We start from the raw sequence: 17,325 nt of genomic DNA, 5'->3' as shown, positions 1-17,325 counted from the left end.
TCAAGTTGCATATTCCAGCTGCTGGCTTTCGGCAACATAAATTTGAGTTAAAACAAACCAAGTGACAGCCCCGGCTCACTATAATTCTATTGCCATGTGGTTGGAAGGAGCTATAGCTTGATACGAAGTGGGGCGGGCCACCATAGGGGCGACACATACCAGTAGCGAATTATGGCCAAGAGCCGCTGTGGAAAGAATGCCGTGAGCCAAGTTAAGCTCAAAAGGAAGCCAAGAGAAGTAGAAGCCAAAGCGAAGCATCTCTTGCAACTTGCTGCGTCTCTGTCTACAGCTATATCATCCTCTCTGTCTGTGTTGAGCCTCATGCAGTTATGCCGTTTCTACCATTTATTGCACTCAGGAAAAATGTATACAATTTATTTAATTAATCAATAATTCGAAGTGTTGCATTAAAAATTCCCTGTGTAAATTATATATACCCGAGCGTAGCCGAAAATTTAAAATTGAACTCGCGTTTTTGAAAAATATTGGAATTTAAATATTTAAGGAAATGTTCTTCTCAGAAAATGTTCAGTGCGCAAGAACAAGCAAGCGACCAGCCAGAAGAAATATTCGAGTGAATTAAAATGTGGTAAGTTGACTGTTTCGTGCATTTAGTTGCTGGTTCGTTGGCTGACTCCATCTTACCTCGTTCCTTCGGTCTTTCATTCTTCTATTCTGCTGGTAAGTCGCCAGATTCGCTTGGCTTCCTTTGCGGACCGAAGGTGCAACTTAAAGTTGGTCTTGGGGTGGGACTGGGGATAGTAAATGCTGTTACCGCATATTTCTCTCCAAAAACATTCGACTTGCACCTGAATGTCGTCTGCGGTCCCAAGAGCTGTTGGTTGTTTCAGTTTATACCTTGGAAACAAGAGCTTGCAGTTGGCGTGTTGCACGACTTAAACTTGAAGCCGAGTTTTAAAAAAGCAGTATACTTAATTTGTAATTAGCAACATGTAAGTTATAACATAACTGTGTAAGTTTAAGTAACTCAAGAAGGGTATGTAACATTTCGACCATTACTGTACCAATACTCCAATGTGTTTCTAGTGCGATCCTCGTCCGCTACCTTGGCGCACTTGAATTGCCAAGTCAACTTCGCAGGGAGCTGCCTTACTTGACTGCTTCTCCTGTAGGTTGGTCCGAGATTCCGAGATTGAGATTCATGGCCTGTTGCATGCCTGAGCCATTCGACTAACTGCTACTTCTTCCCCTGCCAACTCCTCTGTGCTACATCAAGGCGACTTGGCTATCAGAATTATGCGGCTGCAGCGGAAAAACACACATAAATAAGGGGGTACAGGCACATGCTTTGAGCCATTCGAACTTGTGCATTTGCCTCAAGTCTGGTGTGGGATGTTGCTGCTGCAAATTGCACGTAGACAGCTTTGCCTGGCTGTACTTCGACTTCTTGTTGCTGCAACAATGTTGCTAACAATAAGTCTGGGAGGAAATCCCGTTTAGACCATTGACAGGTTGGTTGTTCATTCAATTGAGTAAATTTTTATTTACATTTTCAGTAACCAATTTTTACGACTTAATCAAAAATCTGCTTGAAATTTGTTTTTTTTTTTTGTTGCCCTGGCTTGTTTTTATTCTCTCTGCAGGTATTCTGCGCTTTACAATTCCCTAATCTTCTTATTTATCTACCACCCATAGTAATTTTTACAAAAAATAACGTAATCGGGTCTGGTCCACGGATAAGGGGTAAACACAGACGCAAATCATTTAACGGGCCCAGCTTAGATTGGAGCGCATATTGTTTTTTATGTGTCCCCATGAGCCTCAGACCATTTATCCTGTTTCGCAACAAAAAGTACACCGACAGAAATTTGTCTGAGGTTTAGTATTTGCAAGCAAACTGGGCGTGTTTGAAACCCAAAATAACACTAAAATGTCGTGCCCAGTGCAGAGCAATGAAAGTTGCCAGTAAATTGCGCGTAAATCCCATAAACCGTTTACAACTACAACAGCTCTCATCGCCGTCATCGATGACGATGCTGAAGCCAACGCTGTTGCTCTGACCCCTGTCATTGCTATAGCCGCAACTGCCGCTTGCAACAATAACCAAACGATTTTTATGCACACAGCCATTGCCCCGTCGTCGGTTTTAACGCTCCTCTAAAAACGTTATTTCTATCGGAGGGGCTGAACCAACCAGCTGACAGAGCTAAATCCCTCGATTTGCTTTACGTTTAAAAGTCTCTATAAAAATCCAACAAGTACTGTAAAAAAAATATACTTTTATTAGTTAAATCATAGAAGTGAGATCTCGTTTTATTTCTCCAAATCAATTCCACCAATCAATCGATTATATTTTCTGCTCCTTTTGCTTCTTGTATTATCAACTCATTGATTTCCTGGATACAATATCAATTGATTGATCATATTCAAATATGAAGATACATAACGCCATACGAAATATTATTCAAACTATTGTTGAGCAAGTGCATTATATTTTCGAACAGTTATTTTGCAACGTTACGGCTAGATCTTTTATCGCGATCTATAATTGTTTAATTTAAAATCTTAATGCTTTTTAATTTTTTTTTAGAGCGAACTAGCGGAGAATAATGTTATCTGCTTCCCATCTTAGCAGAAAGCTCTGAGAAGGGCTTTTACCAACCCCGCAGCTTACTGTTGGATAACACTACCCCTTACAACAAATTCTATTCGGCGATTTCCCCTCATTTGGGGGTTTGCCACCCTCCATCAAACTCCCGAAAGCACACTTACAAACCCGCATACCTACGCATAATTTTCACCTTGGCGTCATGCGCTCTGCCAACGTTCGGAGTCGATGTCGGCTGTTGTGCGTCGGGAAAGATTTTTCGGCTTTCCGGTTCGCCTTCGCTTCGTCATCCTTGGCCGAGCTTTTCGCTTTTCCGAACTTTGGTGTTTCCCGCTACGATTTGCAGGGTGGCAAATGCTCACCTGAATGCCGAGCGAGCTTCGGTTTTGTGGGGGTGTTTTTGAGCCACCCTCTTTTGCCACAGTTCCGAAGCAGGTGTAACAATTATTATTTTCTCGTTGATTTCGCTGCCGACGTCGTTTTGGCCTTTTTTTGGTACTCTCGTAGCTGTCTGCCTCTCGCTCAATCATTTCGGCCCTTTCGCTTGCACCTTTGGCTTTTGGGTGGCGCACACGCATGGCGCATGCATTTGCTGTCTCACGTAGAAGTGCTCGTGTGCGTGAGTCCTGCCTTTGTGTGTGTGTGCCAGTAATGTTACTGCAACAATTGCTGTTACAAGAACAAAAGCTAAAAATAAGGGGTACCTAGGAGACGGTACCGTAGTTCGGGTAGTTCCTCCCCATTGTGACTTCCACTTGCGATCCTCAAAGGTCTTATACAAGTAGGCTTATAATATATAATGTATAAACACTCTTATAATAGTACGTATACGTGCTCGTTGCGACCCGCTGAAAGTGATTACTTGTTAATTGCGCACCTGAAAAATATACCGAGACAACGAACTATACCCATCAGGTAGCAGACCAACGGCGGAGAGAGTGAGAGCGAGCCGCTAAACAGGAGAAAGCCCAAAAGGTGTGCTACTGATGACTCGTTTTTATACCTCCTTTTTTCGGAGTCTTCGCTGCCAAGAGGAGAAATGCTGCTTACGACGGCCGATTCCGTCGGCGGTTCGTGGCCGCTCGTATCGGCCGCGTTCGTTCTATAAGCTCGAGTCCGGTTCATGGTCCCACTGTTGCTTTATTTTGGTTAGCACGAGTCGCCGTTCTGCCGCTGCCGACGCAGCAGCAACAGATTCAATCCCGGCAGCGACTGCAACTGCGGCAGAGGAATCGGCGTCCGACTCCGAAACAAAAAGGTATATTACCTTACTTCGTTCTTACTTCAGTCTTCGTACAGTCTTTGCTTTAACCCGTTCCAACTCTGTCCGCCGCTCAGCTCGTTGGCTCTCTATAGGAATCGAATCGAATCACCTAGTATAACAGCAGAAGTAGCATCAGGTCGGTAGCCCACGTTGTTCCCCGTTTTCGTTCCGTTCAGCCATCATTGAAAGTTGGCTTCGCAGTCGCAGTTGCCGTCGCTGCCTACGTCCCAAACCAACCACCGCCGCACACCTCTGACATCGCCAGCGACATCCTCTCCACCACCGCTGGTAGCACCATCAGCAGCAGCAACAGCACGGCAGCGGGAGCCACAACCAGCACCAGAACACTCTCACACACTCTCCACTCACTGACGAATTTCAATATCCAAATCAAAGTCGGGCTCAAATCGAAAACAGCCGCAACAGCAGCAACAACGCCTCGCAAACAGCACGCGGATAATGATAAAAAGAAAATAACACGCGCAGTTCGCATCCAGTGCCCGACTCGAACAGATCACATCAGTCCAGATACCAGTCCCCGAGAATATTTTAATCGAAGCTTCAAAAATTCACTAATTGAAAAGTAAAATTGAATCGACTTCCGGCTTCGTGGTGTTTTCACTTTTCGCGTGTGTCAATCAAATAAAAAATCCTCACATATAAAACTACTTTAATTTTCGTTTCCCAGTGTCTTTATCGCACCTTGCGCTTTCTAAAACGTAAGAAAAATAAATAAACAGCAGGAACATAACAAATAAGGAATATTTTGTGCTCACAAACGTAATAATTTAACAAAAAGCGAAGAACGAGCAAAGCGAACCCAAAATTGCTGGCAAAAGTTCGTTGCTCGACAGCCGCTCTTCAGTTCTTGGACCGCTGATATTTCCTATAGGCCTTGGCAACAACAAGTTCTGAGCCATCATCAGTCTTTACGGCTCTCTCTCCTCTCCTCAACGTTTAAGCCAGACATAGGCTAAGAAATTTCAGAACCGGCAAAGACAAGAGCGTCGCCAACAAAGAAACACGTTTTTGTGTTTGCAAGCCCACAAAAAAAAAAACAGAAAAAAAAGAGAACGAAAATAAAGGAAAGAAAACACGAAACGAACCCCGAAAAAGAAAGACGAATAACAAAATAGCAGGCAAAAACGCACAAGTATTCCTCTCTGTTAGCTCCGATTCTGGCCATAAAACCTTATGGCTTGCGTTCCAATAGGCCGAACACAAACAGCCGTAGTCAGCATAGACGGCATCCTCTTGGCCACTTGTCGCTGCTGCTGTTGGCGTACTAAGTACGCATTCATATAATTCCCGCAGTTTATTTTTATTGTTGTAATTACACGTTGGCGGAGTACTAGGGAGACAGCGATCGGCCCACGCAATGTTTCACGGGCTTGAACTCTCTCCATGCTTCTTACCTGTTTTTGCAGCGGGCGGCTGTGTGACTCAACAGCAAGAAGAAAAGCAACAGCGGCACAACAAACCGGTAACTCTGAAGAAATTTCGTGCGTGTTAAACAGAATCTAGCGAAAGAGAGAGACCCCTGAGCTCCTGTTTGCCTCTCAGCCCTAAAACGTGTTTTTCACAACTCACAAAAAGTTGTAAGGAATGTCTCATAAAAAAAGTTAAATTATTTACACACTTGAAGCGCACAATGGAGCACAAAATATTCAGAATCGCAAAATATTCCATGATTTTTTTTTTTGCCTTTGTTCCAGAGCAATAATTACAAGACCCGCAAGGACAGCAATAAACCAAACAAAAATATTTATTGAAAATAAATTCATTCTACATTCAACTTCAACGACTTTGACTCGACACTTAATTGGTAATAAGAGCAAATTATTGTTAAAAACCTATGTCCATTGTGTTTCGTTTTGTTCTTTCTTATTTTGTGCACTGATATTCTTTGGTTCCATTGATATTCTCTTCGTATGGCTTATTTACATGATTTGTTGGACCTTCATGTTTGGCTTTGAATTGGCAATATATTGTGCGAAAATAAAATTTTCCAAATCAAATTCCATTTATTTATATGAATTCGATTTTATTTTCTGTCGTTTACCTCACAAGAAAATAATTACACAAATTCTACAGATCTCTTGACCAGCAATCAGAAACTGACTAATCCCAGCATTAATGAAATAAATCTAGAGCTAAAGGCAACCAAACTCCATACGCACTCCGTGGTATTCTTCTTAGCCCAATACAATCCCTCTCCGAAACCCGCCCCGCCCAAAACCCATCAGACATCAACACTACCGAATAGAATTCATTAAGAAATCAAAACTGAATAAAACAAAATAATAACAAAGTAAAACCATACATAAAGGCACAAAAAAGAAACAGACAAAAGTGGTGAATTGTTGCTATAAAAAGAAGAGAATTTCAGTCGGTACGAAGCAGTATTTTAAATTATATATAGTAAATAAAGATTTGCAACAGATATTTACAAAAAAAAAAGATCCTGTTGAGACATACACGATAGAATTGGAAATTTTATAGCAATTTAAGAATCAAAATATATATTTGGATCTTCTGCTGTTAATTTTGAGCGTAATTTAGAAGGGGATTTAAACTCTATATACGTGTGGCCAGAAATCAATGAACACAGGAGACCACAGAAAAAAAAGCAAGAACAAGTAATCGGAAAAGGTGATAAGCAAATAAGTCGAAGGTAACGAAGATAGAAAAGTGAAAGAATGCAAAGGTTGTTAAATTGAAAATTAAGTATAAATATTTACAAGGAGCATACAAAATCCGTATAGTAGCTACATATCAGCATCAAAGGACGACAAGAAAATAACTAAGAGGCACTTGAAAGAGATTGCAGAAAAAGAAAGAAATCAAACAGAAATAGAAAATATAGTTATAAGTTTTGATGCTACTAAACAATCAAACCAGCCCCCAAATTAGCGCCAAAGTAAGGCAGAGTAGCAAATTTTAAATAGTTAAATCCCTGTAATTGCCTACTGACAACGGTTGTAGTATGAAGGCATAGGAAAGTCAATTTGTAATTTGTAAGCAAGCAGTGTCAATCAGAGACTATCTCAATCACTTTCAATCGACTTTTAAAATAACCATCGGGGTTAACGATTTTAAGAGAATAGGGTTAAAGTGGGATCGCCGGGTCTAATCAATGCCTCGATCGACAAGAAATCGCGTTTTGACAATCACACGAAATTAGCGTATTTCATATACACATCAGATATAGCGCCTACGCGCGTAATATAGGATTTATATACATTCTTCTCTACATCATATATTTATAAAATAAAAGGTTTTTCTAGCCTAGGCACTTTACAGATCCTAAATCGAACCTCTATTCTATGACAATCTCTAAGACAACCACTCTATACAATCTACAATCATCTTGCAATCAATCGCAACTTTAAACAATCTTTAAACGGTTTTCATATCTCTAAATACATATTTATGAATGTCTAAAATATTATCCAACCGCAGTAGTGATATTTAGCATATTAACATTTTTAATAAAACTTTAAAATACGCTCAAAATCTAAAGAAAGGGAATAAGTAAAATCGTGTTAGCTGATTGTTTTGTCCATCGACTTAGCGAAGCAACAATTTGCGTAAAGCTTTACATAACAAAATTGGTATATAAAATATCGAAAATTAATTTAATTGGCATTCTATAGTAACCATAAACAGAGCTCATATATTCACCAAAACACAAAAACAAACAAAAACCCTGTGCAATTTCCTTAAAATCAAAACCTGTCAAGAAAATACCAAAAATAAAGAAAATCCAAAATCCGATACTTCAATCGCGCCAAAAAAAAAACTCTCGAGTAACAACCAAGTGCTAAAATTAGAAGCGGAGAAATTTAATCAACATTTGTTGCCAATAAAACTGTCATCATTGCTGCGTTAACAGAAAACACGGCGTCAGCAGCGATTGCAGCGCTCAGTATCAGCAGCAGCTCTCAAGCGTCGCTTGCCGCCAACCGTCCCGCCACACCCACACCGCCGCCCACTTCGTCAGTGGCAGGAGCTGCAGCTACGGTAAAGAACGAGATCGTTGCATCTGATTCGGCCGAATCTTCCCCTATACAAGATTTAATAATGGTAAGCGCCGCCAAAATCACTACCGAATCTTCACTCGATCATCAAAAAATCGAATCAAAAAAATTTGACCCGCTAAACTAATAAACAAAATGAGTATGATATCAGAATAATCTTGATCGAAAAATATGGAAAGAGTTCTATTAACTAAAAATATATACGAAACTTGTACAGTTTATTATGCAAAAAGCCAATTATATGCCTAAAATTATATTTTTGTTTAACTTTCTCTCTGCCATAATTAATCTATATTGCTAGCCTACCTAATATATTTCGAAAAAATTCAGAAGTTTTTAATGTCAATGGGGGGGGAGGTTAAGTTAATCTTTAATTTTAAGTTGTACTTAAGTTAACTCTTTTTATTTAATCTGGGGAACTATTTTTACTCTTAATACTCATTTCACGTGTATATAGTTTATTTTAAGATTGTGTTGTGTTGCCAACTCAACCATTGACATTAAAATCTAATTAAACGAAGATGAAGCTCACCTCATGATTTGGCCACAAACTTTCACAACTTCTTTGCTTAAGCTGTTCTTTCAAGTGACCACGTTGTGAGCGGACCTAGATCTTTTAAAAATTGGCTAAATCTTTGTGCTACTGCTTCTGTCTCTGTTACTGTCTCTGTATCGGTCTTTCTCTGCCTATGGTTCCAATTGTAGTTTTACCTATCCACTATCCACTGGTAGTAGCGCTCGCTGAAAACTATCACTTCTATCTCTCTCACCTGATTTCTTTATCTTAATCTCAGTTCTCGAATCACTTTCTTTAGCTCACTTTTTCTCAAGCCCATGAAACACGGTTTATAATTTTAAACGGATAATATCGACAGTATATAATATAACAGTTCACTACATAATAAACACACTTTAGTTGGTTTCGATTCGTTTTCTTTTTTATTTGCGGGGAAACAAAAGATCCAATTCAAATACCAAACTGAAACCAAAACAAAACCCTCGCCAAAACCAAATACAACAAATAATCTAAACCCACCACGCACAGCAAATGCAATTGTTGCACGCACCGCCGTCCACGCATCCGCATCCACATCCGCATCAGCATCCGCAGCATTCGGCAGCCTCAGTCGCCGCCTATCAGGCCATGCAGGTGCACCAGCAGCAACACCAACAGCAGCAGCAGCAGGCGGCCGTCTTTCACCACCAGGTTGCTGCCATTGCCGCCCAGCAGCAACAACAGCAACAGCAGGCGCAAGTGCAGCATCAGCAACAAATGCAGCAGCAGTTCCACTACCAAGCCCAGGCTCAAGCTCAAGCGCAGGCCATGCTGCAGACGTATATGCAACTTCAGGTGAACAGTGCTGTGGGTGTGAGCACCGCCCCCGCCACGCCTACCAAACCGGTAGCCGCCCAGATTCCGGGTGCGATCTCCGGACCGATTGCGGGTCCGGTTCCTGTATCTGTGCCGACACAGTTCTTCACGGCGCCGAGCACTCCATTGACCATCATTCCGGCGGCGGCGGTGGCCTCGTCGGCCATGTTCGCTACCGCGGCCACGCCCACTTCGGCGGCCACCACTCCGACCAACAATGTAAATAATACAGTTAATCTATCAGCCGTATCTAGAACTACTACCACTACTACTAAGAAGCAGCCGCAGGCAGTGGCGGATGCAGTCCTGAGCGCCGTCGGCGGTAATTTTGGCACCGCAGTGGGTGGTGGTACAATATCCTCGCTCCTGGGGCCAGAACCACTGCCGATTATGCCCCACCACTTACCACTGGCCAGCGTTCGGGGCTGCAGCAGCGCCAGCAGCGGCTGCAGTTCTGCATCTTCTGATTGTTCTATGCCATCGCCAACTTCACTACACTTATCTTCTCCTAAAAAGGTTTGTGTGTTCAGTAAAAAAAACTCTATAAAACAACTCTCTCCTCAGTTTTCTTTGAGTTTTCCTCTACTCATTTTCCTATCGAGATGTAGATAGTAACCGTTGCCGCCCACTAACACCTTTTCTCATGCTTTGCCTGACGTTTTGGAAACCTTACAGTTCGTACATGCTCACTACTTCCTAATAACCGAATTTTTCATCACTCACCGCTGTAGTTTATTTTGTTGCCTCCTCATTTGTTGTCGTGCTCCTAGTTGTTGTCGTTGTTTTTGTAGATGTATTTCAGATTTTATTGATTGATTTGTTTACCAATAAATAACTTAGAATTAAGACCATTAAGCTAGTAATAAATTAAAATACATCTTCACAGACCCATTTTACATTTATTTATAAATATACCTGCGTTATTTCTCAGTGAACAATCCGTGCTTTTCGAAGTTCAGGTGTGTGTAAACTAGGAAAAGTATTTTTCCTTATCTACATCTTGTTTAACGATAAAATATAACATTTTATTTGCGTAAATCGAAGAGGCTCTGACTTTCAATGCTTTTTATTCCTCTGTGAGAGTGTGAATTGAGGGATAATTAAATGCCAATTATGTGCAATTATATATAGGTATAGAAAACTGACCCTTTTTCCGGCCTTCCTTTTTCGGCCGTTCTTATTGGGCCACGTCTGCTAAAGGGTGGCTTTTGGGTTGTGGGTAAATTGTGCGCAATAAAGTAAAGTGCAACCGCTCGCTTAGCTGACTGGCATACAAATTAGCCGCGGATCAGGGTGCTATATCCGACACAAATTAATGGACTCAATCTCAACTTTGTTAGAAGTTCGCAAATTTCGAGAGGAGCAAATCGAAGGTTTGCGAAACATAAAAAATGTAGAAGAATTATAGTTGCTGTATGAGTGGGTTTATTATTTTATCAGTCATAACTATCGCGTTGCAGGCGAGCATTAGCCGCAATTGTTTGGCCAGCACTTATGCTTTGTACTACCCAACTGTTTTAGTTTACCTTTGCATATTCCCGCTTGTTGTCCTCCTCTACCCCACCGACAAAATGTTGTCCATATTGATTAGTTGTCGTTGAAATGTCGCTGCAATTTGTTGGCGCGAACTGCAGCGCGCAAGGCAAAAAGTTGTACCTCCTCGTCACTCACTTCTGGCGATAGAAAGGCCGCTTTTGACCCCCTTGCTCCGCTTTCAGTTGTATTTCCCCAGCCGTGGACACAAGTGAAACAAACGTGCCACAGTGCTTCGTGTACGGTGTTGCGTATCGCCCATCGTGTCCTGTATCCTTTGTGTTAGGTGTCCGTATGCGTATGTGTGCTCCATTAGTTATTCTAACAGCCAAGCTGGCAAAACGGGCGACCAACGTCTGCCGCATTTATTATCGATTTATCGTGGCCAGAAACTCCTTGCTTTGCTACTGCAATTACCCCTCGACCCTCATTAATGTTTAAACTGTACTTAAATGACTCTATTATGTGCTTCCCCTTTTTGCACACCACCCGTCAACGTTAAATTATCTGTAATTGATTTTGTTTAACATACGCCCCTACAATACCTAACACCCCTGCCCTTATCCATTAGCCAATTTAAATGTTGATTTTAGTCTTTCGCTTTATTTTCGTGCGATTTTCCATCTGGCCGTCATTAAATGTAGTCATTCGTTCATGAAAGCATTTTGTGATTAAATATTTTTCGCATCGATCCCCTTTGCATTGGCTGTGTGTAATTATTATTGTTATGCGGCGACAAATTCCGCTGTTTTGTTTTTAGTAATTATCGCAATAACGAAATACAGTTGTATTTTAATTTATTTGTATTTATTTATGTGGCTCAGCAGAGTTTTCCCTCTTATTTCACCGCTGCCGCCCATTGTTGCAAATATTTTTGTCGATAGAGAGGCAGATAACTGCTCAAACTAACTGAGCAAACAGCAAACAGGTGCTAATAAAGACCGCGAAAGAAATCCTGCAAACCGCACGATGAATAAAGATATTGACAATGAAACATGAAAGATTCTGCAGCGAGGGCTAATAGAAAATTGTTGAAATTAGGAAGTGTGCTTGGGGATTTGAATAAACAAGCTGGGCGGTGGCAAGTTCGTGGGAAAAGCGCTCGCAAGTGGCACGACCTCATCAACCAACTCGCTTTGAAGTGTTGAAGTCAGTCAGCCTGCACTTCTAATAATAATCCGCAGAACTGGCGGCCCTCGGCAAACTTACGAACGCACAAATAAACTTTTTAAATTTAAAAATTCATCAAACTTTCAAGCCGGGCCGACAAGTCAAACAAACTAGATGAGCTCTGGGAGGGGTCAACATGCTAAAAAAAAGAAGTATATATGTATGTATATATATGAAGAAAAAATTACATTAATCCGTAATCGAAAAACTTGACTCCAATACGGAAAAAAGTTTTCGCTCTGCGTTGAAATACATAACATTCGTTGTAATAAGCGATTTACGACTATGCTGCGTAAAAGTATTTTTTAAGTACAAAATTTCAATTATCTTCCTCGGTTGGGGATCGTCCGGTACGAAACAATTTGAAATTTAAATGCACCGGAGACAAAGTTCTCTTTTCCCCAAAAAATGATGTCAAGAAGTGGGACAGGCAATATGTTGCCCAAAATAAGTGAGGGCAGGCCGAAAGGGAGTGCTTCGTGCTTGCATCAAATTGAGATGAGAAAATAAAATTCAATAAACTCTTGTTAAGCACGCAGCGTTACAGCAGTAGGATAGCGGGAAGGGGACGGGGACAGCAGCTGCGTGCTCAGAAGCAGGACAACGTTTTAAATATTGACAGCTAGAAAAGGGAGTCCGTTTTCCGCCCGTCCCATCTCTGGGATCCCTGATGACGAGGCTGCCGAGTAAATAGATAAATCAACCCCAGAGACATGTACACCAAGAATTTTTGCATTGATCAAAGCTGGAGCCGACGCACCGGTGGGCAAGGGGGTGGGCGGGTCCTGGACGGGGGACAGGACATATTGCCTAAGCATTGTTATGATTTATCCGGCCCTCAATCGATTTTCGTAGCACACTTTTTGGTACTGACGAAATTTCATTTCTACTGATGAGTTCTCTTGTGATTGCGCTAATCTGGGAGTCCGCAACATATGCTAAGATTATTGTGGACTCTCGAAAGAGTAAAGTGAAGCACTTTAAGGAAAATGTAAACCATGTTTGTTGAAACAAGTTTATTTCTTCGCTGCTTCACTGTGCCTTGGCTTGTCGTTGCTATTCGCCTGTCGCTGACAAACAAATTAAAAAGTTATGACTAAAACGTTTCGCGCTCGGCAATGAAATGAAATTTGTTCGCTCGGACAACTCAGTGTTCAGTACTCAGCTATGCCGCTGGCTAAATTTAAATTGCTTTTGTTGCGCTTTTGTAGTTGCTGCCGCTGCTCCTGTTTCTGCTTCTGGTCCCGCTCCTCCGGCAACTGATGATGATGATTTTCCTTTTTGTGAGCGCAAGTTTTCTTTGTTGTTTGCACAAATAGTTTTTGTCGCCCGTTCGCAGCCATAAAAAATACCAGAATTTCTTCTAAATAACAACGCGGCGCGTGGGAAAAGATCCTTAAAAAAATAGTAAAAATGTGTGTAGCTCCGAATTAAGTTTGCAGTTAAACGACCACCGCTAAGCGCATTAGGAGGAAAGTTTTTGCATCCAATGGCGCTTCCTGCTTTCCCTTTATTTCAAACCGAACTTTTTCGAAATCATTAAAAGCTTAAATGCGGCGACCACGACCATATGAATATGAATATTGAATGTGCGACGGAATGAGTGACTGACGGAAGAGAACATTAAAAGCAAGCGCGCCCTTCAACCCCCTAAGCCAACTAGCGAGGTTGTAACTTTGGCTTTTACGAGCGCAAAATGTTTGCCCTCCAGTGTACTAATCCACCGAGCACACGAGCTCACTAGCACACCAGGAAACTAGCAAACTGCCAAACTAGGAGTCTGGCAGGAGCATATGAGCAGAGGCCAAAGCCCGAGACCAACTCGGGCACTCACTCAAACTAGAAGCGACAAACTAACTTATTAATATGCGATGCACACTTTGTTGCTGTATTAATTGCAATATTAAATTTCCACTAATACTCGCTTAACAGGGTCAGGCCAGGACTCGCCCTCTTTCTACACTGCGAGAATAAAAACAATGCTTGGATTTACAATGTACGATTTCCTTATTTCAATAACCTGGTCGTATGTACACCTAGTCCATACTTTCTAATCAAAGCTTCCGAATCGAAACGCTCCTTTAACTCAGAAGTTTTTTTCGCAGTGTCCGCTCAACTTGTTCTGCTTGAAAAGTTTCGCCGCAACTTTTAGCGGAGTAAAGTGAGTTGAAAACACCTAGAACAAAGTAATTATTACATGTTTACGTGCGCCAGGATCACGTATCCCTATTCCTTTCGCGGTACCCATTCCGGCATTCCTATTCCTATCCCGCTTCTGTTTACTGTGCCATTTGAGAGATGGTTTCATTCGGCATGCGGCACGGGTGCGCTGAAAAGCGATACTAATGATAAGTTCTGCTTGCTAGGAGTCCGTCAGCGAAATGAACTCAATTTGCTACGTTTTACATTACCAAAGCCACGAACGGACATCATTTCCATATGCGTATGTATGGCACAGACGGAGGTGGTGGAAATTTTCGTGCTCGGTTGCCCGCAGCTTGATGTATGCGGCTGGGGAAATTCTGCGTCTGGCAGCTGGAAATTGCGCTGCAACGCACCCAAAAAACACGGAAGCGAACAAACGGGCTGCCGCAGAAAAGTAGGTGCAAAATATATAAATGTTTAAAAGGTGCAGCAGGCAGGCAGGTAGAACCACCGGCATCGATGCCAGACATAATGTTGGCTGAAGTTTGCAGTTAACTAAATTTACACACTCGCAATCTGGGCGAGTGCAACTGATTTCATTAACTAGAGTTGGGCAAACAAACCCGGAGAGCCCCGCTTTTCTGTTTTCTGGTGGGTGGAAAATTAATTTGTTGAAAATAAGTTCAGGGCAAAGTTTTGCGTGTTTGCATAGCACACTTTCATGTGCGCTTGCTTGGGGTTGATTAATAAGCACAGGCGTTGTCTATCCGTCCCTTGTCTAATTATTATTATAGCGTAGAAATGTGTGTCAGGTCCAAGTTGAGCTGGTGAATTTTGTGCCTTAAAATATGCATTTACATGGAGAACACTATTTTAATTCAAGCGATCGTATCCCTTAATAATTAAAAGCACAGAGTTCAGCTGCGACAGAGCATAAGCACATGCTAATTACTAATTTGTGGTCCTTGGCCCAACGAAGTCTCGTTTGAACTTGATTAAATGCAGTTCTGGTGCACAATTGTCACCTTTCGTCAACACAACATCAAATTTTCCGCTAGTTTTATGTGCATAAATGCAAATGGCAGACACCAGGACGAAGTCCGTCCGGAGGGCAGACTTTTGATGAGTTGTGCAATTGCCAGGCTGAGGCACAGAAATATGAAAAGAGCAAAAAAGGGCTGAAACCCGGCCATTGTCGCCTGTCGTCTTTGGTCCGCCTTTTGCCTTTCAAGCGATTTTCTCCCGTTTTTCATAGCCAGGAAAAGTGAAGACTGCGCTTGATTGTCTGTGTAAATGCGGCGCCAATTTTTTATGCTCATAAATGCAGGCAGACCAGCAAAGCGGCTCCACTCAAGTTCATTGTATTCGCATGCCGCCCTCCCCCCTGGCATATTTTCTGCTGTTTCATCATTCTCATCAGCAGACATTGCTCATACGCCACGTTCTTCCTTTCGTCAGTCAACAAAAGCAGGAGCTGCAGTTCATATAATTTTTTCCTCATGCTTTGTCCAAGCTCGCTTTGGTCCGGAGCCAAAACGTTAACAGTATTTTCAGCATTTTCGAGACAGTTTGTCATAATTCCATAGAATCTACTTGGCATTTTTTCCCATTCGTGTTCTTCTGGTTTCGGAGCTTCTTCTGACGTTTTATTGTGTCAACATGGCAAATCGTCAAGTGTCACGAGGTCCAAGCAGAGTATGCAAACAATATGGGGTTTCCGTATTTATTCAAAAGTGGATTTTAATTGACCGATTTTATAGACAATTTTAAAATATACTTTTTATATATTCTCGGCGATTAATTATTATATTATTATTATTATAATTATTAATATAGAAACTCTTTAATTGTGATCACCATTTCTTAAAAACTAATGTTAAATGGCATTCAGTTTAATTTTAGATGCGCTATTATGAGTTATATTCATTGGAGTTATATTCATATTAAACAGATTACCTTTCTCCTTTTTTTAGAGCCAAAAAGTAGCTAAATTGTTTCACTTTTTATCAGATAGTCTATAAATTCCATCTCTCAATTACAATATTTGGCCCATCGGATGCAAATTTATGAGCATTTTCATTTCGATCAATTTACTCTGCTACTATTTCCCTTGTATCCTGTTTGTGTGTCTGGCTCATATTTATGCTTTTTACGGCAACCTCGAAGGAGAAAAATTTATTCATTGAAGTTTTTACAGTCAACTACACACCTCCTGGATGCGGTTAGCCATCATCGTCGTCATCATCCTCATCTGGCTGGACGTCGGGGAGGCGCCTAAGCTAAGCTGCTCTCTGGTCTGACGTAATCATTCATTCTTCATAAAGTTGACCCGACTCCAACTCCTTGCTTTTCTATTCAGACCTCGAACTCAAACACGCCTCTGTCTCTGCTTCATTGCTATGCAAACTGCTCCCAATGGCTACGTTTAATGGTCAAGTGTGTAAAATTGCATAGCAAATCGTGGGGTCGCTAGATGTGGGTGGATTCGAGGGACAGCGAGTAGAGGAAGTGTTTCCTGGACCATTGCTCTTAGATAAACATCTTTGCCATCTGTTGTTGCTCCACTTTGCTTTGGCTTTCAGGGTTCTGGCTGCTGACTGAGTTACATATTGATGTGATTTACCACTCATACGTCTTTGGGGCTTTCTATGTCCTCGGCAAATTGTTTTGGAGTTCAGGTTTGAATGGATTCTCCTTGTGGTATGATATATCCGCCGATACGGCCGATTAATCGCATATTTTATACCTTCGTTTGAGGTCTTCTTTTAGTGCGTTACCATCATCATTTCTGGAATGGACGTAATGTATGTGGCATGAATTGAAACTTCAACTTACTAAATTATGGGAACTAGTTTGTTTTATGACAGTCACGTCCAAGAAATAAGTAAATAAGCAATACGGCAAAATAGAGGCGATATACGAATTGTGCCTTTCTTTTTAAATTAGTTCCTGCCATAGACTTATTCATTAATCAATTCGGCAGAAATTGAAGTGATACCAGCAGTCTTCCCATTCTTGATTTCATTATGATTTCGATTTGCATAACCAAATGTCTTAGCAGCAACTTAGCACCCGTCCCCATCTTCCAAAAAGGTCGCTAGGGACTCCTCTTCACAGTAAATAGCTCTGTGGAGTGAGTTTGAGTTTGAGTTCATCATCGTCTTCCTGCAGAGTGTATCAATTTTGGGGCCTCACATTTCATTAGCTTGTCAACATTTGTGAGCAGGCAAGC

At 41.5% G+C, this 17,325-nt stretch overlaps 1 protein-coding gene across 9 annotated transcripts in view; it reads left to right on the top strand.

The window, feature by feature from the left end:
• The window catches only part of LOC6619540 (polypyrimidine tract-binding protein 1), a 127,358-nt gene that overhangs the window by 44,510 nt on the left and 65,523 nt on the right, over nucleotides 1-17,325 (top strand). Inside the window, exons 1-4 of one of the 9 annotated variants that reach the window (XM_032722732.1) lie at nucleotides 3,976-4,552; nucleotides 5,549-5,658; nucleotides 7,490-7,919; nucleotides 8,919-11,573. The exons of 5 other annotated variants lie outside the window; for them this stretch is intronic. In XM_032722732.1, coding sequence (XP_032578623.1) covers nucleotides 7,917-7,919; nucleotides 8,919-9,857 — 942 coding nt within the window. In that variant the 5' untranslated portion in view covers nucleotides 3,976-4,552; nucleotides 5,549-5,658; nucleotides 7,490-7,916 and the 3' untranslated portion in view covers nucleotides 9,858-11,573. Of the gene's footprint in view, nucleotides 1-3,975; nucleotides 4,553-5,548; nucleotides 5,659-7,489; nucleotides 7,920-8,918; nucleotides 11,574-17,325 lie in introns of those variants that run through there. 3 more of the 9 variants (XM_032722728.1, XM_032722729.1, XM_032722731.1) reach the window with 3 other exon arrangements.

This window comes from Drosophila sechellia, chromosome 3R (genome assembly GCF_004382195.2).
Source record: "Drosophila sechellia strain sech25 chromosome 3R, ASM438219v1, whole genome shotgun sequence".
NCBI classification, from domain to species: Eukaryota; Metazoa; Arthropoda; class Insecta; order Diptera; family Drosophilidae; genus Drosophila; species Drosophila sechellia.
This window is presented reverse-complemented; position numbering and strand designations above follow the sequence as displayed.